This window comes from Cebus imitator, unplaced genomic scaffold (genome assembly GCF_001604975.1).
Source record: "Cebus imitator isolate Cc_AM_T3 unplaced genomic scaffold, Cebus_imitator-1.0 Scaffold31, whole genome shotgun sequence".
Taxonomy (NCBI): domain Eukaryota; kingdom Metazoa; phylum Chordata; class Mammalia; order Primates; family Cebidae; genus Cebus; species Cebus imitator.
The window spans coordinates 8,012,721-8,039,461 of NW_016107346.1; the positions used below are offsets into that span (position 1 = coordinate 8,012,721).

Consider the following 26,741-nt stretch of genomic DNA (forward strand, 5'->3'; position numbering starts at 1 on the left):
GCTTGACTGATTTGGCTATTGAAACTTGTGTATGCCTCACAAAGTTCTTGTGCTGCTTTTTTCAGCTTCATCATTCATTTATGTTGCTCTCTAAGCTGGTTATTCTAGTTAGCATTTCATTTAACCTTTTTTCAAGGTTCTTAGATTTCTTGGTATTGGGTTAGAACATGTTCCTTTAGCTCAGAGAAGTTTGTTATTACCCACCTTCTGAAGCCTGCTTCTGTCAATTTGTCAAACTCATTGGCCATCCAGTTTTGTTCCCTTGCTGGTGAGGAGTTGTGATCCCTTGGAAGGAGGAGAGACAGTCTGATTTTTGGTGTTTTCATCCTTATTGTGCTGGTTTCTTTCCGTCTTCGTGGATTTATCGACCTTTGATCTTTGAAGTTGATGATTTTTGGATGGGGTCTCTGAGTGGACTTCGTTTTTGTTGATGTTGAGACTATTTCTTTCTTTCTTTTTTTTTTTTTTTTTTTTTTTTTTCTAACAGGCCTCTCTGCTGCAGGACTGCTGGAGTTCCACTCCAGACCCTGCTTGCCTGGGAATCACCTGCGGGGGCTGCAGAACAGCAAGGATTGCTGCCTTTTCCTTCCTGTGGTAGCTTCATCCCAGAAGAGTTACCTGCCAGGTTTCAGCCAGAGCTCTCCTGTATGGGGTGACTCTTTGGATATACAGACATCAGGGAGCCTCTTGAGGAGGCAGTCTGTCCCTTGTTAGAGCTCAAGTGTTGTGCTGGGAGCTCCGTTTCTCCCTTCAGAGCTACTGGGCAGGGAAGTTTAAGTGTGTTGCAGCAGAACTCAAAACGACTCCTTTTCCCAGGTGCTCTGTTCCAGGAAGCTGTGGCTTTATTTTTAAGTCCCTGATGGGCTGCTGCCTTTTTCAGAGATTCCCTCTCCAGCAAGGACGGAGTCTAGTCACAGTCTGCCTGCAGAGGTGTTGTTGAGTTGCTGTGGGCTCCCCTCAGCTGCTGTGTAAACTTCTTTGTGCTTTTGTTTACACAGGTAAGGTTAGAGCTGCCTCAGTAATGGCAGACACCCCTCCCCACACTGAGCTATACCGTCCAGGGTCCAGCTCAAACTGCTATGCTGGCTGCGAAAATTTCAAGCCAGTGGGTTTCAGTTTGCTGGTCTCCGTGGGGGTGGGACCCACGGGACCACATCTCCTGGCACCCCGCCTTCAGCCCACTTTCTCTTAGAGGTATGGGCAATTTTGTCTTGCAGGCACTCTAGGTGCCAGTCAAAACTGCTGCTCAGATTTGTGCTGGGAACTCACAGCACTGGCTGAATTGGCCGCCCAGATTTGCCCTGGAAACCCACGGTGCCTGTTGGTATGTGGGGATCTCCTGGTCTGTGGACTGCAAAGGTGCGGGAGAAGTACAGCATCTGAACCAGAGCTCTGGAGTGACCAGAAATGTCCCTGATGGCCTCCATTGGGTAGGAGGGAGGGCCCTCCAGCCTGCTGCACTTCCCGGGTGAGGCAGCGCCCCACCTTGCCTCGGTTTGCCCTCCTTGGGCTACACCCACTGTCCAACCAGTCCCATTGAGATGAACCTGGTATCTCAGTTGGAAATGTGGAAATCACTTGCCTTCTATATCGCTCTCACTGGGAACTGTGCTCTGGAGCTGTTCTTATTCAGCCATCTTGACGGAAGTCCTATTTTTTGTATTTTTAGTAGAGACAGGGTTTTATCATGTTGGCCAGGATGGTCTCCATCTCTTGACCTTGTGATCTACCTGCCTTGGCCTCCAAAGTGCTGGGATTACAGGTGTGAGCCACCTTGCACAGCCTACATGTTATTTCTTTAATATTCTTTTAATGTAACAAGATTCCTGTAACATGTAATAAAACGATGCAATAAATGATCAGAATGAGAATGTTACTGAAGGCATTGTTAGAGTAATTTGAAATTTGAGTCCAATTGATGAACTCTAGGAGTGTATGTATTTTTATTCAGTAACCTCTCATTTAGACTCTTAAAGGATAAATTCAAATCAGTGGAAAGTCAAATAATGCAACTTTTTTTGTTGTTGTTGAGACAGAGTTTCCCTCTGTTACCCAGGCTGGAGTGCAGTGGCACGATCTCAGCTCACTGCAACCTCTACCTCCTGAAGTGATTTCCTGCCTCAGTCTCATGAGTAGCTGGTATTACAGGCACCCGCCACCATGCCCAGCTAATTTTCATATTTTTAGTAGAGACAGGGTTTCACCATGTTGTCCAGGCAGGCCTTGGACTCCTGACCTGAAGTGATCAGCTGGTCTTGGCCTCCCAGAGTGCTGAGATTACAGGCGTGAGCCACCATGCCTGGCCATAGTAATGCAGTACTTAAATACATGAGTTTATTACTTTAAGGATACAGTCTTCTCTAACTATGTTGTCTGAAACAGGTCCTTAGAACTAACTGAAATGCTAGATAAGAATGGTTTGGTTTTAACTTTTGAATTATTTATCTTCAAATGGATGCTATTAAAGTATTTGAAGGATATTGAAAAGTAGCTTGAATATTTTAAACATTTTTCAATACACCTTTGTATTGTTAACTTATTTAAAAGTTTTTTTAACTTATTTTTTTAGTGCTACTTCAGGTAGAATGTATTTTTTTTTTTTAAGAATAATTATCCTTCATTTGCATTTTAATCATAAACTGAGCTCAATCTGTCTTAATTATAAAAATTATCAAAATTGGGCAAGGCATGATGGCTTATGCCTATAATCCCAGCACTTTGGCAGGCCCAGGCAGGTGAATCGCTTGAGGTCAGGAGTTCAAGACCAGCCTAGTGAACATGACAAAACCCAATCTCTACTAAAATACAAAAAAATAGCCGGGCGTAGTGTCATACACCTGTAAGCCAACTACTTGGGAGGCTGAGACACAAGAATAAAGAGGCAGAGGTTGCAGTGAGCCAAGATCGTGTCACACTCCAGCCTGGGTTAAAGAGTGAGACTCTCTCAAAAAAAAAAAAATTATCAAAATTGAAGAATTTTATGTCTTCCTTGTTTTTGTCTTCAAATTAAAAATTACCTGCATTCCTTTCCAGACTGAGGGAAACCAAGCCTTGTTTAGAAGTCATCACTTTTAAAGGTTGTTAGGGTTTATCTTCTAGAGAGAGTAAGTACTATGTCAGGGTGAATTCTCTTCTATCAAAAGGGAGAATTTGGGGAATGGAAAACATCTAAAATATAAGAGCTAGGATTTACCTAAAACTGTATTAAATTTACAGATGGAATTTTTCCCAGCTTAGCAGAGTATTTAGAAATAGATATCCATAAATAATTTGGAATGTTGGGTGTTTTTGAGGATTGGAAAGCTATTGGGTAAAAAAGCAGTAAGCAGCAGTCTTGGAGTGGAGATACCATTGCTGACACAGGGAAAACATGGGAAACAATAAAGAGAGAACAAAATGGAAATAAGGCCTTTAGGATGGTAGAATGCCCTGAAATGAGGAAATCACCAGTGATTTCCTCAGTGAATGTCCCAGAGTAGAATAGGGAATAGAATAGAAAGATGCATAACCAACACTGGGGATATGAACTCCAATGAGTGTTGTCATCATCCTAAGAATGCATTTTAGGTTTATATTTATGGGGGAGAGATTCCTTGCCTATTTGTGGGGTAGCACTTGAAATGTGATTTCTAATTTGGTTGCGGAGAAAAGAATGGATTTTTAGTGTTTGAGATTATACTCTAGATATGCAGAGGTAGAGTCTGAGGCTAAAGGTACTGTTAGTTTGTCTGGAATTAAGATAGTATTAAATGTATTCACTGGGAGTTATTTACTTTTAGTCTTATTTTTAAAGGTCAACAGTAACTTCCATCATTTACTTCATTAAAATGTTTTCATTATTAACTATTGGCTGTTGCTATGTAATAAATTACTTCAAAACCTTAATGGCTTCAAACAACAAATATTGATATCTCACAGGCTCTTGGGTTGGGAATTCAAGAGTGGCCTAGCTGGGTTGTTCTGGTTCACTATTTCTCAGGAAATTGTAATCAAGATAATGGCTAGGGCTGGTAGCTTACTCCTGTAATTCCAGTACTTTGGAAGACTGAGGTGGGCAGATCACTTCAGGTCAGGAGTTCAAGACCAGCCTGGCCAATATGATGAAACCCTGTCTCTACTAAAAATACAAAAAATTAGCCAGGCATGGTGGAGGGCACCTGTAATCCCAGCTATCTGGGAGGCTGAGGCAGGATAATTGCTTTATCCCGGGAGGCAGAGGTTGCAGTGAGCAGAGATCACACCACTGTACTCCAGCCTGGGTGACAAAGTGAGACTCAGTTTCAGAAAACAAAAAAGATAATGGCCACAGCATGGCTTGACTGCTACTGGAGGATTTACTTCTGAGATGGCTCAGTGAGATGGTTTTTGGCTATTGGAAGCAGGCCTGTTCCTTGCCAGGTAGACCTCTCTCTAGGGTTGCTCCATGTATTCTTTGTGGAAGCTTGTTCTCCCTCCACCTTCCCCTCTCTCCCAGCCAACAATCCAAGAGATAATAAGGAGGATCTGCAATGCTTAGTATGACCCAGTCTCAAAAGTTATATCTCGTCAGTTCCTGCAATTTCTCATCTTTAAAAGTGAGTCAATAAGTGTAATCCACACTCTAGGGGAGGGAAATTAAGCTCCAGCTTTTGAAGGAAGGAATATTAGAATTTCTAATATTAAAACAACATACATTAAAACATACATTAAAGGACATACATTAAAACAACCTCAACTATATGCCTCTGTTTATTCTCTCATCTTGAGTTGTCATTCATGCATTACTATGGTGTTTACCAGATAATTGAACGTGATATTTTGAAATGTGAAGCAGAATTACAATTTTACCATTATTAGTTTCTTCATACAATTTATATTTTTAATTGACATAGGGGCTATATCATTGGACTGAATCTCTGATAGTCCTTATTATTGTTACTTTTTTATGTGATTCAATAAAAAATATTTCAGAGCCTGCTGTGTGGAAGACATTGTGTAAAGTCTTTTTTTGTCCCCCACTCCCATCCCCCCCATTTTCTGCACACACTCCGTATCTTTCTCCCTTGCTTTATTTTCTCTGTAGCACTTTGCTGTTCCTTTCTTCTTTCCTCACTATGTTCCAGCCATGCCAGTCTCCATACATAGAACCTACCAGACATTCTTTTGCCATAGGACCTTTGTTATAGCTGTAACTTTTGCCTGCAGTGGTGGTCTCCCAAATTTTCATGTTTGACTTCCTTTCCTCTGAAGTTTTTGGTCAAAGGTCACCTTTCAATGAGGACTTCTTGACCACCCTATGTAAAATACCAACCTGTTCCTACATAAATATTCCCAGTATCCTTAACTCTGCTCTTCTTTTTCTAGCATTCTGTATAGTTTATTTGTTAGGTTTATTATTGTTTATTCTAGCTGGAATGTAAGATTCCTCAAAGGCAGAAATCTTTGTCTATTTTGTTTACTTACCTCAAGTGCCTAGAACATGAGTGCTTGTTATATTATTGTTTGAGGGGTGCAATCACTATCATATATTTAGACTATCATTATTATTATTATTATTTATTTATTTTAGCTAGAATGTAAACTCCATGAGGGCAGAGATTTTTGTCTGTTTTATTCATTGCTTTACCCAGCACATAACACAATGCCAGGCATGTAGTAGGCATTTATTAATTGTTAAGTAAATGAAAACACTGGGTTAGCAGTTTTTCATTTGGGCCAGTTATTTTGTTTTTCAGAGTGGAATCAACATTTTTTTTATCTTTGTAAAATTAATACATGTTTATTATGTAAAATTTTAGTCCCTATAGAAAAGTAAATGAAGAAAATAACATCTATCCTAATGATACCTTGTTATACCTAGACATAATCTTCAGTTTATGTATTATTGGTTATGTTTATATGTAGGTTGTCTGTGTATAAATTTATTTTGTATAAGAATGTGTCATACTAGATATTCTGTTTTGCACAGTGAATTTTTATACTTAATGTGGAAATCTTAACACATTCAAAGTAGAACCATGTCTTTTTAGTGTCTACTTAGCAGTACATATTAAAACATTGAAAATTGTCTATTCAAAACTATAAAGTTATCCAAACTGCACATAAGTTATATTCTATTCCTAAGTATTTTACTTATGAGAAAAATGTTCCAAATAATAGCACCCCTTAATATTTCATTAACTTTAAATATGACTGCCAGAAAAATTGTGCAAGAGAGCTTTGGTCTAAAGAACAAATGAAGTATAATAATTCCAGAAAATTCAAATTTAAAATGTAGGCAAGATCAGGATGAAATTTAGAATAGTGAGGGAAAGGTTGATGAATTGCAAAATATATTAAGTGAATATGCTATTGGCAAAGAAATTTACTGCTTTGAATAAAAACTTAATCATTGTCCTATAGAACATATAATGTAGTCATATGCTAAATATATGACTATAGGTAGCTATCCTATAAAACTTTGTATGTTCAGTGTCATAAGTTGATACAAAAAGTATTTTGTGGCCTAAATTGAACTAAGCTATTAAATGAGTTCAGAAGAGGAAGCAATCTTCTGAATGGGATAATTTGGGTCAACTTATTTTATTCTAGTCATTCTTTTATTGCTTCCTATTATTTTCAGAATTATAATTAGTATTAATATTTTGTTCCAGTTTATGGGGAATAATTTGGTAAAACATTATCAATTAACATTTTATACAAAACTTTGAGTAATTTAAGGGAATTGCTATTATTTCATCCTGGGTAAATCATATTTTATCTTTTACCATTGAAGGTAGCTAAACAAAAGAGATAGGTTATTTCTTCTTTAAAATATTCATTGTCTTCATGTTTTTATTTTGAATGGTTTCTTTTTTTTTAAATGTTCTTTCCCCAATTAGTTTAAGCATCTTTAAATACTTTTTTTTTTTTACTTTTTCTTCAGATTGAACTCATTTGCCAGCAAAATAATATTATAGTATTGGAAGATACAATAAAAAGACTTAAATCTGTAAGTACATTTTTCATAAATATATCTTGAGGAATTATTTTTATTTGATCAGTAAAGTATAAAAAATTGTATCTTTTTGTGTGCAACAAAATATGTTTGTTTTCTAAAATCTGCACCAGCTGCTAGGGACACAGGGGAACCCCCATCTGTAAGAGTGACTTTTTGCTTCTTTAATCACTATTCTTTTTTTTTCCTAGAGGCAGAAAACAACTTTTGGTTGGCTTTATTAATGTCCGTATCTGTTAATTGATTTAAAATGATGACTGAATAATTCTTTAAATATAAAGTATATTTGTTTACACATTAACTTTTATCCCCCTTAGTAATAAATATTTTTAAGCTATACATTTTGTTACATAATTCCAGATAATGTTTTATTTATCTAACAATGTGAAATGGAAAGTGCTCTGTTTAAACATTTTAATGTTATTTAAAATATTTAAAACTCTCTGTCTGTAAGTATATCTATAATTTTCTCCCAATAAAGTATTGTTAAGTAAATGTTGTCCAAGAAGTGTTTCTAAATATGTTAAAGTGAATGGAAATTCATAGGAATGCTTACAAATATGGAATATCAAGCATTCAGTTAATTTATTCATTCATCGAACAATATTAGACAAAACTTTGATGTTATAACAGATGCTTTAATAATAGCATATGTTTTTCTAAAGCAAATCCATTCCAGTTATAGGATGTTTGCTAGGTCTGTGGACATTTCTGGCCTCTCTAAAATATCTTTACCATTTTTTTGTCCAAAATTATTGAGCAAATTTAAGGGTGGGTGCATTTAGTTAAAATATAGCATATTCAGAAATGCTGGAAAAGAAAGATATCTTAAGTGCTTTTTAAAAATTATGGATATATAATTCTTTTAATGTTCTATTTTAAAAATACCAAATTAAATGTTTTTAAGGATCCTGTTTGTTTTCAATTTTACAAAGAAAATGATGCTATAGTTTATCTTGAAATAATGGCCTAATTTTTTCCTCCTTGGCAAGATAATTTTAGAGACTGAAAAAGCACAAAATAAATCTCCTTCTAGACTTGATTCCTTTGTCAAGACTTTGGAAGCCGACAGAGATTACTATAAGAGTGAAGCTCAAAATTTAAGAAAGATGATGAGAAGTAGGTCTAAAAGTCCAAGACGCCTGTCACCAACTGCCCGGGTAGGTTTTAGAAACTTACAAATATTTTGGAGTTTGTTGCTCAGACACTAGCTTTTATTCTTTGTTTTACCTAATCTGGAAATAATTCATTTTGATTTGGTGTGAATTGCTATATCAAAGGGGTTGAGGGACAGAGATCTCTTTGATGGCACAGTAGACTACTTTATCCTCAGCATAAGTAGTGCTTGGGAGGTAATCAGACAAATTTGGAATGAAACTGTTTTAAAAAGATGTGGTTTTTAAGCTTATTTTTTATAATTTCCCTTCATTATATAGTCTTGTTTTCTTAAGTAGAAATTGTGCATTGCCACCAGTGCACCTTTCTATCAGTGCACCTTTCTATATGAGCACCTTTCTATCAGTACTATATATCACAGAAGAATTTCAAATTCCTTACATAATTGTAGGGTGCAAACTGTGATGTAGAACTTTTGAAGACAACAACAAGAGATCGTGAAGAACTTAAATGCATGCTGGAAAAATATGAGCGCCATTTGGCAGAAATTCAGGGTAATGTCAAGGTTCTTACATCTGAGAGAGACAAGACCTTCCTTCTTTATGAACAGGTAAACTTATAATAAACAAATTATGTAAGTAATAACATTGAATTCTAGAGCTATGTAATTCTTCTTTGAGATCTATGAGAGTGCTTAAACCTGGCAATCAAATTAGTCTAACATTTGGGAATTACATATGTTTTTAAGATATTCTTAATGAAATGTAATACATTTCCAACACAGGAGGTATGTGAGTACACACATTTGTTGTCTCCATAACCAAAAAAAGATCACACACATGCATAAGAATAGTCTTATTTTTGGAATAAGTTATGGAGAAAGCATTACATGATAGAGTGTGTTGAGTTCAAAAACTCACACCACCTTATCACTTTGGGAACTTAATTTTCGAGAATTAAATAAGTGTGTAGTTTATCTCTGCTTTCTAGCTTAAAATTTTATAGGTTTTATTAATCAAATAGCTTCTTTACCTAACAAGTATTAAATCATATAAATCACCCATATAACTTCTTTTAAAAGTATCACAAGTTTTTAACGAATTATAGCTACTATATAACAGGGTTCTAGGCTTACTACTCTAAGGAATAGAAAAATGATAAGATGCTGATCATGTTTTTCTATAAATTTACAGTCTAGTTGGGAAGATAAAGTATATTGTATTTATTGATTTTTATTACTAAAGTGGTCTAGAATATATTGTAAGAAATAAAAGAAGCGGGCATTTTTAGATATGGTGATCAAGGAAATCTTTGTTAGAAGATATGATGTTTGAGCCCTGAAAAACCAATGAAGTTTTTGTTATCCTAAAAGGGGCTAAAAGGAACATTCCAGACTAAAGGAATGGTATGAGGCAAAGGATAAAGGCAGGAAAATCAGCAGATAAATAAATTGGTATAAGACTAGAATAGAGGGTATGTGTCAATGGAGTAGGAGAGAGCTAAGACTTGAAAGGTAGATTGCACTAGAGCAGGAATCAATATACTTTTGCTGTAACATCCAGACAAAAAATATCTTCAGCTTTGCTGGCCGTGTGGTCTCTGTTGTGACTATTCAGTGCGATTGTTGTAGGGTGAAAGCAGCTTTGGATAATACATGAATGAATAACTTTGACTGTATTACAGTAAAACCTTATGGGTACTGAAATTTGAATTTCACATTATTTTTACTTGTTATAAAATATTCTTTTGATATTTTCCCCAGCCATTTAAAAATGTGAAAATATTTCTCCACTTATAAACCTACGAAGTCAGGAGGCAGGTTAGAGATGGCCTGTGAGTTATACATAGTTTGCCGACTTCTGGATAAATGGTAGAGCCTGTTCTGTGGGCCTTATATGGAGTTTATATTTTGCTTTATAAGCAGCAATCTTTTTTTTTTTTTTTTTGAAGGCAAAATATGACCAAAGTAGCATTTTTACAATTTTAACCTTGTGACAATTTTTTATTTCTCACATAATCTTTCTATATTATCTTTTTATATAACAATTTCTCCTTTGAGAGAATTGGAGGAGAGTGAGACCATGGACTCCTCCTTAGAAGGCTGTTACAGTAGTGTACATATAAGGCATTAAGGAACTAAGCAAGGGTGCTTTCAATGGAAATAAATACAGGGACAGATGCAAAAGACACTGTGAAGGAAGATTTGACATGATTTGATTTTAGGAAGAAGGAGGATTGAATGGCAATGACTAAAATTCTGTCTTGAATGACTCAGCATTGTGATAATAAAAGAAGAAATAGGAGAGTCATTGGTGGTTTGAAGGAGGAGATGTGAGTTTGTTTTCAGACAGAAAGAGTAAGATGATGGTAGCACATTCAAGTGATAATTGCCATCAGGCAGTAAGAAATGTGGGACTGGAGTAGAGAGAGGCAAGAGTTAAATAGGTAGCTTTGGAAGTCATCTGCTTAGAGGTGAGTTTCGAGCATTCAGAGTGAATGAAGTCTCTGAATGAGAAAGCTGTACATAGAAGAGGAGAAAAGTCAATATATAATATTCAAGAGGCAGAGGGAACCTTTGAAAGAGACAAAGATGACAGAGAGCTAGGGAGGAACAGTGTTATAAGGGAGGAAGGAATCTCAAGAAGAAGGATGTTGTAAATAGCAATAGATACCACTGAAATCTCAAGGAGAACAGGAACTGAAAAAAGGCCATTATATCTGGTTAGGACTTTAGTTGAAATTCCACAGAGGGTGGGAGGGTGTGAGCCAGGTTATTCTGGGATGATAGAGTAGATGGTAAAGAACTACTGGCAATAGTTACCATGGGACTTTTTTAATGTGTCAAAGGAAGAAGAGGCATAGGATGGTAAATGGGTCAGCAGGTCAAGTGACAGGTTTTCAAGATAAGGGAGCCCTGTACATGACAGAAGGCAGGGGAGAAAGTGCCAGTGAAGAGGGTACTATTCAAGATGAGAAGAAATAATTATAATTGAGTCAGGGAGATCGTAGAAGACATTTTAGGAGATGAGGCTTGGGCTTCTGGTGAAGGCTTAGCTATGTAAATTGAAAAGTAATATATTTTCCTCTGAGGCTTAGAGACTATCTGAATAGACAGTGATCAAAATCAAGAGGAAGGAAGATAAGGAGACGTGTGCAGCAAACTAGGATATTAAATAATCTGCAGGTGTGGAATAGATTTGGGACCCAAGGATGGTTGAACAGATGTTCAAAGAGTATGTTGGGTTATCAGTAAGGATTGGTGGGCCTTTCTGTCAGAGTAAAAGTAATCAAGACATAGAAATGGCATATACATTTATATTTAGAAAGACTGAAACACTATGATAATATTCATTAAACCAGTAGTCTGCCTAAATTGTGCTGAATTTAAATTTATACCACAAAATGAATAAATAGAGTATACAAAACATTCTCTGTTGCAATGACTTCCTGCAAATTAATTTTAGTTTAAACTTTTGGCAAAGATATTGTAACATGAACTTCTATTTAAATAAATCCATTTTCATTTATTTGTATAAACTCATTTTAAAATAAAAGTCATACCATTATCCTGCTGCATGCATGTTGAGGTAGGTTTGCCTTTTTACTGCCTAGATATAAGATAGCTATATTTATGTTTTCTAAAGCTTGTTAAACCAAATTCTATGATTTCAATAATAGGCACAGGAAGAAATTGCCCGACTTCGACGAGAAATGATGAAAAGCTGTAAAAATCCTAAATCAACAACAGCACATGCTATTCTTCGGCGAGTGGAGACTGAAAGAGATGTAGCCTTCACTGATTTACGAAGAATGACCACAGAACGAGATAGTCTAAGGGAAAGGCTAAAGGTTGGAAAGGATTTTATGTGAACATATGTGAAACACAAATGCAGGGATATTGAATTCATTTTATTTTTGCTTTTTAAACAGATTGCTCAAGAGACAGCATTTAATGAGAAGGCTCACCTGGAACAAAGGATAGAGGAGCTGGAGTGTACAGTTCATAATGTAAAAAAAAAAAAAAATCTCTTCTGGCTATAAACACTCAATGACTTCCCCCTTTCCCCTTTTTCTGTGTTCAGAGAAGTTTTTTTATTTCTCTAAGATAGTGTTTGTAGTCCTAAAATACTTAAGGTATTTTATGGTGTAAATTGTCACTTTTTTACTTGCTTATTTCCTTCTAAAAATGTGAGTAAATTTTTTTTTGTTTTTGTTAGGTTGCAAAGTATGTACTTAAAAAAATCATTAGGAATTAATTTTCAGGGATCTTAGCAACCTTCTCATCTCCATATTTTGTTAAAGATAATATTGTCAGATGGAAAGAAAATGGGTTTTTCTACCTAAAGAATGGATAAGATAGAGAAAATTATGATGAAGTAAAAATTATAAGCAAAATATATTTAAACTGAGTTTAAATGTGAAACATCACATTTTTCCTAAAGATTTTATATGCTATGAATATGTGTTGATGATATTGTCACTATATAAACATAATTAAGGGAATTTAACTTTCTATTGCCAAATAGAATATATTTATAAATGAATCATTCATTATATTTATAATGAATAAAAAGCACTAGACAGGGACTGGACGTGGTGGCTCATGCCTGTAATCCCAGCACTTAGGGAAAGCTGGGGCAGGTGGATCACCCAAAGTCAAGAGTTTGAAACCAGGCTAATAAGGTGAAACCTTGTCTTTACTAAAAATATGAAAAGTAGCCGGGCATAGTGGCATGTTCCTGTAGTCCCAGCTACCTGGGAGGCTGAGACAGGAGAATTGCTTGAACCTGGGAGGTGGAGGTTGCAGTGGGACAAGAATGCGCCACTGCACTCCAGCCTGGGTGAGAGAGCAAGACTCCCTTTCAAAAAAAAAAAATACTAGACAAGAGAAAACATTTTTTATTTTTATAATCCTGCATGATATGTACAATTATGTAATCCTACATAATTTATTAATTTTGGGCAAAAAAATCCTTTTGCAAATAGGATATGTATACTATAGTAAAACTGAACCAGACTGAAAAATATAGACTGATATACTGTGATAAGCTTTATAGAAAAGCTTTGCAGTGACTTCTTCTTGGTCCCACTTCACAACACCTTATCCATAAAACCTTCTACAGCAGTCAGGTCTAACCTGATCATCTCATCACGTCAATCTTGCTATAAACCAATTTGTACAGAGGGAATATGTCCCTTTAGGAAGATTACTAAGGCATTTTTAGTGATGTCAGTAACCTTGTCATTCTACTTGTATAGCTTGATGATGAACGTATGGAGCAAATGTCAAATATGACTTTGATGAAGGAAACCATAAGCACTGTGGAAAAAGAAATGAAATCACTAGCCAGAAAGGCAATGGATACTGAAAGTGAACTTGGCAGACAAAAAGCAGAGAATAACTCTTTGAGGTAAACTAAATTACCTTTAAACAACCAACAGTTTATTATAACTATAGCTCTGCTTCTTATAGTGTATTTTATAACGAAAATTATTTGTTAAGTTCAGTTTCTGAGAGGATTATTGAAAAGCAGTTGTAGGAACCTCAACGTGCAGTGAACAATTTTCCTCAGGTCAGTCACCGACTGGCAATGCTACACTTAACTAGGAATCACACTTTTAGTAATCTTACCTTACATTTGCAAAAAACTTCAACTATTAACTGAAGTAGCTTTTACAGAGCTCTTCTAGGTATGGAATATATTTGACTTTGTTTACCTTTATAACTTTAAATTCTATTCTGGGATATGAACAGTATAAGAAAACACAAAGCACAGGTTTGGCAGTTGCTTAGAAAAAGGGTGATTTTGAATATAATGAAAGGCCATAACAGAGAAATAGGAGCATGTGGTGGAACATCTGTTAATTGAATGCTTAGTACTATACTTAGCCTTTCTTATGTACTTATTTGATAGCCGAAGATATCAGTTGAAGCAGCCTACAGTGGTAAGCTTGGGAGAATGAGTTTTTGAAGACCTCTACGTTAGTGGTTTTGCTTTTAGTATCTGTTGATGTCAGAAACAGAGGTTCTACAGATTCAGTAAGGTTTAATTTCATTGCATCTATGAACACTGAAAAATAATAATAGCTTAATACCTAGGTGATAGGTTGATCTGTGGGGCAAACCGCCATGGCACATGTTTACCCATGTAACAAACCTGCACATCCTGCACTTGTACCCTGGAACTTAAAGGAAAAAGAAAAATGGTAGTTCACACTTATGTTAATGCTGAGATTATGGGTGTGAACCACTGGGCCTGGCCTCTCTTAACAAATTTTTAAGTGTATAAACTGGTATTGTTAAGTGTAAGAACAGTGTTGTAAAGTAGATCTCTGGAGTTTTTTATATTACATAACCGAACCTCTGTATCCTTTGAACAGCATTCCCTATTTCCCCCTCTAGTCTGCCCCTGGCATCTACCATTTTACTTTCTGTTTCTGAATTTAACTATTAAGAGACGTAAGTGGAGTATTGAGTAGTATTTGTCCTTCTCTGGTTGTGCTATTTCACTTAGCATAATGCGAATGTTGATCCATGTTGTAGCATATGACAGAATTTCTTCCTTTCTTGAGGATGAATAATATTTCATTGTATTTATATAACATTTTCTTTATATCTTCATGTGTTTATAGACATTTGTTTCCATCTCGTGGCTCTTATGAATAATGCTACAGTGAACATGGGAGTGCACATCTCTCCTCTAGGTCCTGATTTCAATTCTTTTGGATAAATACCCTGCAGTGGGATAGCTGGATCATGTGATAATTCTGTTTTTAATTTTTTTAGAGTTCTTTTTTAGTTTGTCAAGGTAGAATTGATGAATAATAATTATATGTATTCAAGATGTACAACATTATATTTTGATATATGTATATATAGTGAAATGATTACTACAAGTAAGCTAATTGTTATATCCATCACTTTACAGAGTTACTTTTTTTGTGTGATAATATTCAAAATAAAATCTACTCTCTCAGAAAATTTCAAGTGTACATTACATTATTATTAACTGTACATCAGGTCTCTAGAATTTATTTCTCTTGTAACTGCAAGTTTGTATTCTTTTGCCAACTTCTCCGCATTTTCCCTGACATGTAGTAACCACCCTTCTACTATGTTTCTGTGAGTCTGACTTTTTAGATTCCACACATAAGTGGATATCATGCAGTATTTGTCTTTCCATGTCTAGCTTATTTCACTTCCTCCAGGTTCATCCATGCGTCACAGATGGCAATATTTCCTCTATTTTTATGACTGAATAATATTCAATTGTGTATATACCACAATTTATTCATTTATCCATTGACAGTTACAGGTTGCTTCCATATCTTGCCAGTTGTGAATAATGCTGCAATGAACATGAGAGTGCAGATATCTCTTTGAGATAGTGATTTTATTGCTTTTGCATATATACCCAGAAGTGGGGTTGCTAGATCATATGGCAGTTCTATTTTTAATTTTTTGAAGAACTTCCTTACCGTTCTCCATAATGACCGCACGAATTTACATACCTGCTAACATTGTGTAAAGGTTTCCTTTTTGCCACATCCTTGTTAATATTTGTTCTCTTTTGTCTTTTTGATAATAGCTATCCTTAAAGGTATGTGGTGATATCTCATTGTGGTTTTGATTTTCATTTCCCTGGTGTTTAGTGATGTTGAATATCTTTTCATATATCTGTTAGCAGTTTGAATGTCTTCCTTGGAAAAATGTCTATTCAGGTCCTTTGCCCATTTTTTAATCAGGTAATTTGTATTCATATTAAATTGTATAAATTCTTCATATCTTTTTTATATTAACCTCTTATCAGAAATCCATTTTGCAAATATTTTCTTCCGTTTGTGGGTCATCTTTTCATTTGCTCTTTCCATTGCTATGCAGAAACCTTTTAGTTTAATGTAGGCCTCCTTGTTTATTTTTGCTTTTATTGCCTGTGCTTTTGGTATCATATACAAAAAAAATATTGCCAAGATCAGTGTCATGGAGTTTCCTTCTGTTTTGTTTTTGGTGTTTTATAGTTTTAGGTCTTACATTTAATTTGTTAATCCATTTGGGATGGACTTTTGTGTGTATGGTATAAGTTAAGGATCTAATTATTATTTCTTCTTCTTCTTTCTTCTTCTTCGTCTTCTTCCAGCTTTTCCAGCTGCATTTTTTCTAAAATTCAAAAGATACCACATACCAAGTGTTGGTGAGACTATGTAACTATTGAAACACTAATGCAGTGCTGGTGCAAAACTATGCTGTTTTGATTATTTTAGCTTTGTTAATAAAATTTGAAATCAGGAAGGGTGATGTCTGTAGCCTTGTTCTTTTTGCCCAAGATTGTTTTTGCTATATGGGATCTTTTGAGGTTCCATATGAATTAATGCTTTTTTTCTATTTCTGTGAAAAATTCCATTGGAATTTTAATGGAAATTACACTGAATTTGTAGATTGCTTTGGGTGGTTTGTACATTTTAACAATACTGATTCATCTCATTAAAGAATGGGATGCCTTTCTATTTATTTGTGTCTTCAGTTTCTTTAATCAATAGTTTATATAGTTTTCAGTGTCCAGATCTTTTACCTTTTAGGTTAAATTCCTAGGTATTTTGTTCTTTTTTATTCTGTTATAAATGGGATTTTTTCTTAATTTCTTTTTCATCTAGTTTGCTGTTATTATATAGAAATGTGACTGATTTCTGTGTGTCGATTTTGTATTTTGAAACTTTATTGAATTTGTTTCTTAGTTGTATAATATTTTGGTGTAGCTTTTAGAGTTGTCTGTGTATAAGAGCATATCACCTGCCAGCAGAGACAATTTTACTTCTTTTTTTTTTTTTTATATTAGGATGCCTTTTATTTCTTTTTCTTGCCTAAGTGCTCTTGCTAGGACTTCCAGTACTATATTGAATAAAAATTATTAGAGTGGACATCCTTGTCTTGTTCCTGATCTTAGAGGAAAAGATTTTAGCTTTTCACTAATGTGTTACCTATCAGAGCATTTATTTTTGCTCTGATTTTTGTTATTTCCTTTTACTAACTTTAGGTTTAGTTTGACCTTCTTTACAAGTTCCTTGGGGTGTAAAGTTAGGTGATTTGAAGTATTTTTCCTTTTTTAATATAGATGTTTATTAGTATAAACTTCCCTCTTAGGGCTGCTTTTGCTACATCCCATAAATTTACTGTGTTGTGTTTCCATTTCTGTTAGTATCAGGATATTTTTTAAGTTTTCTTTTTGATTTCTACTTTGACCCATTGAGTTTTCCAGATCATGTTGTTTAATTCCCACACATTGTTAATTTCTAGTTTTTCTCATGTTAACTGATTTCTAGTTTCTTACCATTATGGTCAGAAATGATGCCTGATATTATTTCAGTATTCTTAAATTTGCTAAGACTTGTTTTGTGGTCTAGCTGTGATCTCTCCAGGAGAATGTTCTGTATGTACTTGATTAGAATGTGTATTCTGCTGCTGTTGGATGGAGTATTCTGTATATGTTTATTAGGTCTATGTGGTGTAGTTGAAATCCAGTGCTTCTTATTGATTTTCTGCTTAAATCTGTCCATTGTTAAAAATGGGGTATCGAAGTTTCCTGTTGTTTATAGATGTCTATCTCTCCTTTCATATCTATTAATATTTGCTTTATATTACTTAGGTACTCCAGTGTTGGATATATGTGTGTTTACAATTATTCTCTTGATGAATTGACTCCTTTATCATTATATATTGATTTTTGTCTTATTTTACAGTTTTTTATTTAAAGTCTGTTTTATTGGATATAGATATGCCTAGCCTGCTCTCTTTTGGTTTCCATTTGCATGTAATACCTTTTCTCATCCCTTCACTTTCAGTCTGTGTGACCTTACAGGTGAAGTGGGTCTCTTGTAGGCAGCATATTTTTGGGTCTTGTTTTTATCCATTCAGTCACTTTATGTCTTTTGATTGGAGAATTTACACTATGGTAATTATTGACAGGTAAGGACTTACTATTGCCATTTGTTAATTGTTTCCTGGCTGTTTTGTATATATCCTTTTTTCCTTTCTTTTTCTCTTGCTGCCTTCCTTTGTGATTTTAGGATTTTCTATAGTGGTAGGTTTTGATTCCTTTATCTTTATCTTTTGTATATCTACTGTAGGTTTTTGCTTTATGATTACCATGAGGCCTTCTTATAATATCTTATACTTAACAAAAGTCTATTTTAAGCTGGTAACAACTTAACTTCAATCCATAACACTACACTATTATTCCCCTTCCACTTTTAATGTTTTTGTGGGGGTTTTTTGAGACAGGGTCTCACTTTCTCACCCAGGCTGGAGTACACTGGTGTGAATACAGCACCATATTCAGTGCTCCTGGGTTTGACCTCCTGGGCTTAAGTGATTTTCTTGCGTCAGCCTCCCAAGTAGCTGTAACCAGAGGTGTACACCACCATGCTTGGCTAATTTAAAAACTTTTTTTTTTTTGCAGAGATGGGGTCTCATTATATAGCCCAGGCTGGTCCCAAACTTCTGGCCACAGGGGATCCTCCCACTTCAGCCTCCGAAAGTGCTGGGATTACAGACATGAGCCACTGTGCCCAACCTTTTTATATTTTTTTTGAAAATTTCCTTTTTATTTTTTGATGCCAGGAATTCCATATTTTTATATTGTGTATTCATCAACAAATTATTGTAGCTGTAGAGATATATATATGTATATATATATAATTTTTTTTTCCACACACACTAGTTTGTTATTTTAACCAAAGAATTTTTACTCAAATTATAAGTGATTTGTACCACCATTACAGTATTAGAGTATTCTGAATTTATCTATATACTTATTTTTGCCAGTGAGTTTTAGATGTGTTTTCACGTTATTAGCATTTTGTTTTAGTTCAAAGAATTCTCTTTAACATTTCTCATAAGCCTCATTTAGTGTGATGAACTATTTCAGAGTTTGCTTATCTGGGGAAAGTCTTTATTTCTCCCTTATTTCTGAAGGACAAGCTTTGCTGGGTAAAGTATTCTTGGCTGACACTGCTTTTTCTTTTTCTTTCAGCAACTTGAATATATCATTTCACTGTCTGCTGACATGGAATATAACTCTTGAGAAATTTGATGATACCATTATGGTGTTTCCCTTATATATGAGGAAACTGTTTTTTCTTGCAGTTCTAAAGATTCTCTCTTTGATTTTTGACAGTTTAATTATAATGCATCTTAGAGAAGTCTTCTTTGGGTTGAACCTGATTACAGACCTTTGAGCTTCATATACCTCAATGTTCATATGTTTCCCCAGATATGGGAAGTTTTCAGCCCTTACAGTAGTTCCCCCTGATTTGTGGGGAATATGTTCCAAAGCCCCAATGGATGCCTGAAGCTGCAAACAGTAACAAGCCCTATATATGCTGTATTTTTACCGTTATATATATGCCTATGATAAAGTCTGGGGTGTGACAGCAAAACTAGCTTGCGTTTCTTTTTCTGTCTGCACAGTTTCATGGACAGAAGATTCATTCTTACTATAGATCTTGGCAGCCTCAGCATATGATTTATTTTTTTTCCTTATTAAGTCAAAAATGTTTCACTTTTCACTCTGCTTTTCACGTAAGGAAACACTTTACTGTCTCTCTTTGGCATCTCCCAGTTGCCAACATCACTACTCTTGTGCTTTGGAGCAATTTTTAAGTAAAATAAGGGATAATTGAACACAAGCATTGTGATACCATGACAATTGATCTGACAACCAAGATGGCTACTAAATGATTAATGAGCAGGTAGTGTATATGATGTGTATTAGACAAAGGGATGATTCATATATGTCTCAGGCGGGACAGTGTGGATGGCACAAAATTTCATTATATTACTCAGAATGGTGCACAATTTAAAACTTGTGAATTGTTTATTTCTGGAATTTCTCATTTAATACTTTTGGACTGTGGTTGACTGCAGGTAACTGAAACTGTAGAAAGCAAAACTGCAGTTAAGGGGAGACTGCTGTGGTTTTTTTTGCTCCTTTCTTTCTTCTTCTTTTTTTTCTTTAACAACTCTCCCAAGACTAAACCAGGAAGAAGTTGAATCCCTGAATAGACCAATAACAAAGGCTGAAGTTGAGGCAGCAATTAATAGCCTACCAACTGAAAAAGGCCCAGGTCCAGACAGGTTTATAGCCTATTTCTACCAAACATACAAAGAGGAGCTGGTACCATTCCTTCTGAAACTATTCCAAACAATACAAAAAGAGGGAATCTTCCCAAACTCATTTTATGAGACCAACATCATCCTGATACCAACACTGAACAGACACACAACTAAAAAAGAAAACTTCAGGCCAATGGCCGTGATGAACATTGACACAAAAATCTTCAATAAAATACTGGCAAACAGAATGCAACAGCAAATCAAAAAGCTTATTCATCATGATCAAGTAGGCTTCTTCCTGGGGATGCAAGGCTGGTTCAACATATGCAAGTCAATAAACATAATCCATCACATAAACAGGACCAAAGACAAAACCACGTGATTATCTCAATAGATGCAGAGAAGGCCTTTGACAAAATTCAACAGCCCTTTATGCTAAAAACCCTGAATAAACTAGTATCGGTGGTACGTATCACAAAATAATAAAAGCTATTTACAACAAACCCACAGCCAATATCATACTGAATGGGCAAAAACTGGAAGCATTCCCTTTGAAATCTGGCACAAGATAAGAATGCCCTATCTCACTACTCCTATTCAATATAATATTGGAAGCTCTAGCCAGAGCAATCAGGCAAGAAAAAGAAAGTGTATTCAATTAGGAAAAGAGGAAGTCAAATTGTCTATATTTGCAGATGACATGATTGTATATTTAGAAGACCCCATCTTCTCATCCCAAAATCTCCTGAAACTGATAAGCAACATCAGCAAAGTCTCAGGATACAAAATCAATGTGCAGAAATCACAAGCATTTCTATACACCAATAACAAACAGCCAAATCAAAAGTGAACTCCCATTCACAATTGCTACAAAGAGAATAAAATACCTAGGAGTACAAATATCAAAGGATGTAAAGGACCTCTTCAAGGAGAACTACAAACCACTGCTCAAGGAAATAAGAGAGGACAAAAACAGATGGAAAAAATTCCATGCTTATGGTTGACAAGAATCAACATCATGAAAATGGCCATACTGCCCAAAGTAATTTATAGATTTAGTGCTATCCCCATCAAGCTACCAATGACCTTCTTCACAGAACTGGAAAAAATCGCTTCAAACTTCATATGGAACCAAAAGAGCCCACATAGCCTAAACAATCCTAAGCAAAAGGAACAAAGCTGGAGGCATCATGCTGCCTGACTTCAGACTACACTACAAGGCCACAGTAATCAAAACAGCATGGTACTCGTACCAAAACAGAGATATAGACCAATGGAAAAGAATAGAGGCCTCAGAAGAAACACCACACATCTACGACCATCTGATCTTTGACAAACCTGAGAAAAGCAGTGGGGAAAGGATTCCCTGTTTAATAAAAGGTGTTGGGAAACCTGGCTAGCAATGTGCAGAAAGCAGAAACTGGACCCCTTCCTGACACCTTACACTAAAATTAACTCCAGATGGATTAAAGATCTGAAGATATGACCTAACACCATAAAAACCCTAGAAGAAAATCTAGGCAAAACCATTCAGGACATAAGCATAGGCAAGGACTTCGTGGATGAAACGCCAAAAGCAATGCCAACAAAAGCCAAAATAGACAAGTGGGATCTAATTAATCTCTAGAGCTATGTACAGCAAAAGAAACAATCATTAGAGTGAACCAGCAACCAACAGAATGGGAAAAAATTTTTGCAATCTACCCATCTGACAAAGGGCTAATATCCAGAATCTACAGAGAACTAAAACAGATTTACAAGGAAAAAAAAAAAAAACCCATTCAAAAGTGGGCAAAAGATGTGAACAGACATTTTACAAAAGAAGACATCCATGGGGCCAAGAAACATATGAAAAAAATGCTCATTATCACTGGTCATTAAAGAAATGCAAGTCAAAACCACATTGAGATACTATCTCACACCAGTTAGAATGGTGATCATTAAAAAATCTGGAGACAACAGATACTGGAAAGAATGTGGAGAAATAGGAACACTTTTACACTGTTGGTGGGAGTGCAAATTAGTGCAAGCATTGTGGAAGATAGTGTGGCGATTCCTCAAGGATCTAGAAATAGAAATACCATTTGACCCAGCAATCCCATTACTGGGTATATACCCAAAGAATTATAAATTGTTCTGTTATAAAGACACATGCACATATATGTTCATTGTGGCACTGTTTACAATAGCAAAGACCTGGAACCAACCCAAATGTCCATCAGTGATAGACTAGATAAAATGTGGCACGTACACACCATGGACTACTCTGCAGCCATAAAAAATGATGAGTTTGTGTCCTTCATAGGGACATGGATGAATCTGGAAACCATCATTTTCAGCAAACTGACAGAAGAACAGAAAAACACTGAATGTTATCACTCATAGACGGGTGTTGAACAATTAGAACATGTGGACACAAGGAGGGGAGCATCACACACTGCGGTCAGTTGGTGGTGGGGTTAGGGGAGGGACGGGGAGGGTGTTGAGGGTTAACAAGGGGAGAAATACCAGATATAGGTGATGGGGGGGATGAAGGCAGCAAACCACCTTGCCATGTATGTACCCATGCAACTATCCTGCATGATCTGCACATGAACCTAGAGTACAAAAAAAAAAAAAAAAAGCATTTTAATTGGCATTGAGTTGAATCAATAGATGAATTTTGAAATAATTTATATTTATGTTATTTCAGTCTTCTGGGCCATAAACATTGTATATCTCCCAATATATTTATATATTTTTTAGTTTCTCTTAATAATGTTTCCTATTTTTGTGTGTGTAGAGAGGTCTTACATTTATTTTGTTAAATTCATAGGTACTCAATATTTTGAGATGATTTTAACTGTTTTTAAAAATTATGGCTGGTATATAAAATTGATTTTTGTATTTTGGTGTGGTATCCAACAGTCTTGCTAACTTTTCGTTAATGTTAATAACCCATCTACAGAAGATTTTTTTTTCATTTGTTTACATAGAATTATGTTATCTGCAAATATTATTTTTTCAGCCTCTGTAATTCTTATACATTTTATTTTTCTTGTTATATTGTGAATTACTTCTAATTAACTATTAAATATATTTTTTGTGGTGGTTTTGACAACTTTGTAATGTTAGATTCAACAACATTTTCTTCTATTTTTATTTTGCCCAGGTATTAAAAAATCATACATGAATGTTGAAATTGATCTGATAATTTTTATTCATGTATTTAAATGGTTACATTATTTTTCTCCTTTATTTTGTTAAAATGTGAACTTACACTGGTAATACTAAACCAACCTTACAGAGTAGAATAAATACAGATTGGTCATGCTATATTATGCTTGTTACTTATTATTAGTCTATGTTAACTAATATTTTTGCTTTGTATATTTATATCTATTTTTTATAATTGACATTGGATGATAATTTACCTTATGGCTTTTTTGAATCAGATTTTGATATCAAGGTAATGTAAACCCACAATATAATACTCTTTTTAATTCATTTTGTCTTCTGTCATTTTGTGGAATGCTTTGTATAAGATTGGAGTTGTAGAACTTACCAATAAAGTTATTTAGATCTCATCTTTTAAGGGAAGGTTTTATTTCATTTGTTTAATTTAAAAAACTAGAATTTTCTTCTTATGCCAGTAAGTATATATATATATGTAAGCGTTTATTATTTTGTCTAAATTTAAAAAGATGTTTGTGTTATTTATAATATCCTATAAACATTTTAATTTACATAGAGTCTGTGGTTATTTCCTGTTTTTCTACTCTGGAATTAGTGGTTATCATTAGTTTTTTCCAAAGACCTACATTTTGCTTTGGTTATGATCCTATTGTTTTTTTCTTTTTAATTATTTCATTAACTCTTGTTCTTATTTTATTATTTCCTTTCTTCTATTTTCTTTAGATTTCTTTTTTCCTGAATTTTCTTCAGATGAATACTTACATTTTTACTTTTTACACATTTTTTTCTAATAGAAACATGTAAAGCCATAAATTATCCTCAAAATACTTCTTTAGATATATTCTGAAGATTTTAATATTTACTATTTTCTGTATAAAAATTTTTCTAATTTCAACTATGATTACTTTGGTCTATTGGTTATCATGATTTTAAATGTTTAAAACTATAATCAATTTCTAATTATCTTTTTGTGACTGATATTTTGTTTATTTACATTATTTTGCAGAACATAATGTTATATTTCATTTTTCTGACATTTGGTGACCTTTATTATATGTTCAGTTTCTGGTAATGATCTGTGCATTTTTGAGAAATTATGAAGTCGTTGGGAGCAGTGTTTTTTGTTTATTAGGTTTGTAACTATGTTATTCAAATATTCTATATTCATACTGTATTTTATATGTATTACTGACATGTATTAAAGTTTTCTGCTATGATTGTAGATTTCTTTTGTAGAACTGTCAACTTTTTCATTATATATTTTGATGGTATGTTATTAGGTGCATATAAATTTAGAATTTTTCTTTTACTAAGTGACTTTCTTTACTCATGTTTTCTTACCTCTTTTGTGTGATATTAACATAGCTATACCAGTTTCTTTTGGTATTCATTTTCATGAGCTTCAAGTAAGGTCAAATCCTTCTCCCGTGGTCTGGACCTTCAGGTTCCCCAGTGAAGGTGTGTGTTTGGGATTGGATGATCCTCCTTTCCCACTTTCACACTTTGGGCACTCAAAGTGTTTGGGCTGTCTCTCGGGTCCTGCAGGAGCAATCACTTTTCTTCAAAGGGTCTGTGGATTCTCTTGGCTTCCCTGGTATGTTCCTGCAGTAGTTCTTGGAGCAAAAGTTCACAGTGTGTATCTTCACACACTGCTCTGTTTGTCTGGGTGGGAGCTTTAAATTACTCCTGCCCCCTATCCACCATTTTCCTACCCACAATCTTTTTTTTTTTTTTTTTTAATTGTGAAGTAGTAGTCCATAGTGTAGATAACCACCTGTTTTTATTAATATTTTGTTTTGATAGATATTTGGATCAGTTACCCACTTTTAGCTGTAATTAATGAGTAAGACTGCTGTAAAATTTTTGCATATGCCTTTTTATGGACATATGTTTTTATTCTCTTGAATAAGAGTAGAATTGTTGGGTTACATGGTAAGCATGTATTTAATTTCATAAGGAATGATCAGTTTTCCACTGTGATTGTGTGATTTTACAGTCCTAATGACAATTTATAATGTAGCCCTTTAAAATCAGGCCTCTGAGAGAGAATTGAGTTGTAATTTGCTAAGATACCTTGGTATATATAGTAGTCCCCTCTTATTAATGGGGGATATGTTCTAAGACCCACAGTGGATGCCTAAAACCATAGATATTAATAGTACTGAACCCTATATGTACTATGTCTTTTTTCCTAAATATATATACCTATGATAATGTTTAATTTATAAATTAGGTACAGTAGGAGATTAACAGCAATAACTAATAATAAAATAGGGCAGTTATAACCACATATTTTAAACATTATATGAATGTGGTCTCTCTCTTTTCAGTTGACTGTTGTGGGTAACTGAAACCATAGAAAGAGAAACCACAGATAACACAGATAAGAAGGGACTACTACATTGAATTATCATCTCTTCTAGATTCACAGGAATCTAGAATTGTACTAGCTTTGGGCTATCCTTGAGAGAATTGAGAAAATAGTCACTGAATTAATTTTTTCTAGTTTTTTTCCCCAAAGAACCCCACTTGAGAAAGGTTGTATAAGAGTTTAAATTGTTCCACCCATGTCCTTGGCAACATTTAGTGTTTTCAGTCTCTGATTTTAGCCATTTTGCTGGATGTGAGGAGGTATCGTTGTGTGGTTTTAATCTGTATTTTCTTGATTCCTAATGATGTTGAGTGCTTTTTGTGTGTGCCATTTGTAGATACAGTCTTGCTATGTTGCCCAGGGTGGTCTTGAACATCTAGCCTCAGTTTTGGTAGATTTTATAAGATTTCCTCTGTAGATTATTATGTCATCTGTGAACAGAGTTTCACTTCTTTTCTAATCTTAATGCCTTGTGTTTCTTTTGCTTTCCTTATTTACTTGATAGAACCTCTGGTACAGTGCTGAACAGAAGAATGAGAACAGTCATCCTTGTTTTGTTCCTGATTTTGGAAGGAAAGCAATTCAGCCTTTCGTCTTTGTAATGTTAGCTGTAGGCTTTTCGTAGATGCCTATCATGAAATTGGAAAAGTTGTCTTCTATTTGTAATGTGCTGAGTGTTCTTTGGCAAAGTGTAATTTGTCAAATGCTTATACTGCATCTGTTAATGTGATCATAATTTTTTTTCTTTTTCAGTCTGTTAATATGATGAGTTATTATTGATTAATTTACAAATTGTAAACCAACCTGGCATTCCTGGGTAAGCACCACGTGGTCATAGTAGATTCTGATTTTGTTGGATTTGATTACTAGGCTTGGTTAAAACTTTTAGCATATATGTTCATGCTTTCTCCAGAAGCATTGTAATTTTACGTTATGGTTAGGTTTTGTGTATGGTGTCATGTAGTGGTCAGAGTTCTTTTTTTTTTTTTTTTTTT

At 34.7% G+C, this 26,741-nt stretch overlaps 1 protein-coding gene across 13 annotated transcripts in view; it reads left to right on the plus strand.

Annotated features, from left to right (window-relative positions):
- TSGA10 (testis specific 10) overlaps positions 1-26,741 on the plus strand; it is a 147,209-nt gene that overhangs the window by 22,940 nt on the left and 97,528 nt on the right. For 8 of the 13 annotated variants that reach the window (XM_037736925.1, XM_017524028.2, XM_017524022.2 and 5 more), the window contains 6 exons: positions 6,905-6,970; positions 7,969-8,136; positions 8,544-8,702; positions 11,771-11,941; positions 12,023-12,100; positions 13,352-13,503. In XM_037736925.1, the coding sequence (XP_037592853.1) occupies positions 8,086-8,136; positions 8,544-8,702; positions 11,771-11,941; positions 12,023-12,100; positions 13,352-13,503 (611 nt within the window). In that variant the 5' untranslated portion in view covers positions 6,905-6,970; positions 7,969-8,085. The remainder of the gene's footprint in view (positions 1-6,904; positions 6,971-7,968; positions 8,137-8,543; positions 8,703-11,770; positions 11,942-12,022; positions 12,101-13,351; positions 13,504-26,741) is intronic. The other 5 variants (XM_017524029.2, XM_017524030.1, XM_017524031.2 and 2 more) reach the window with 3 other exon arrangements.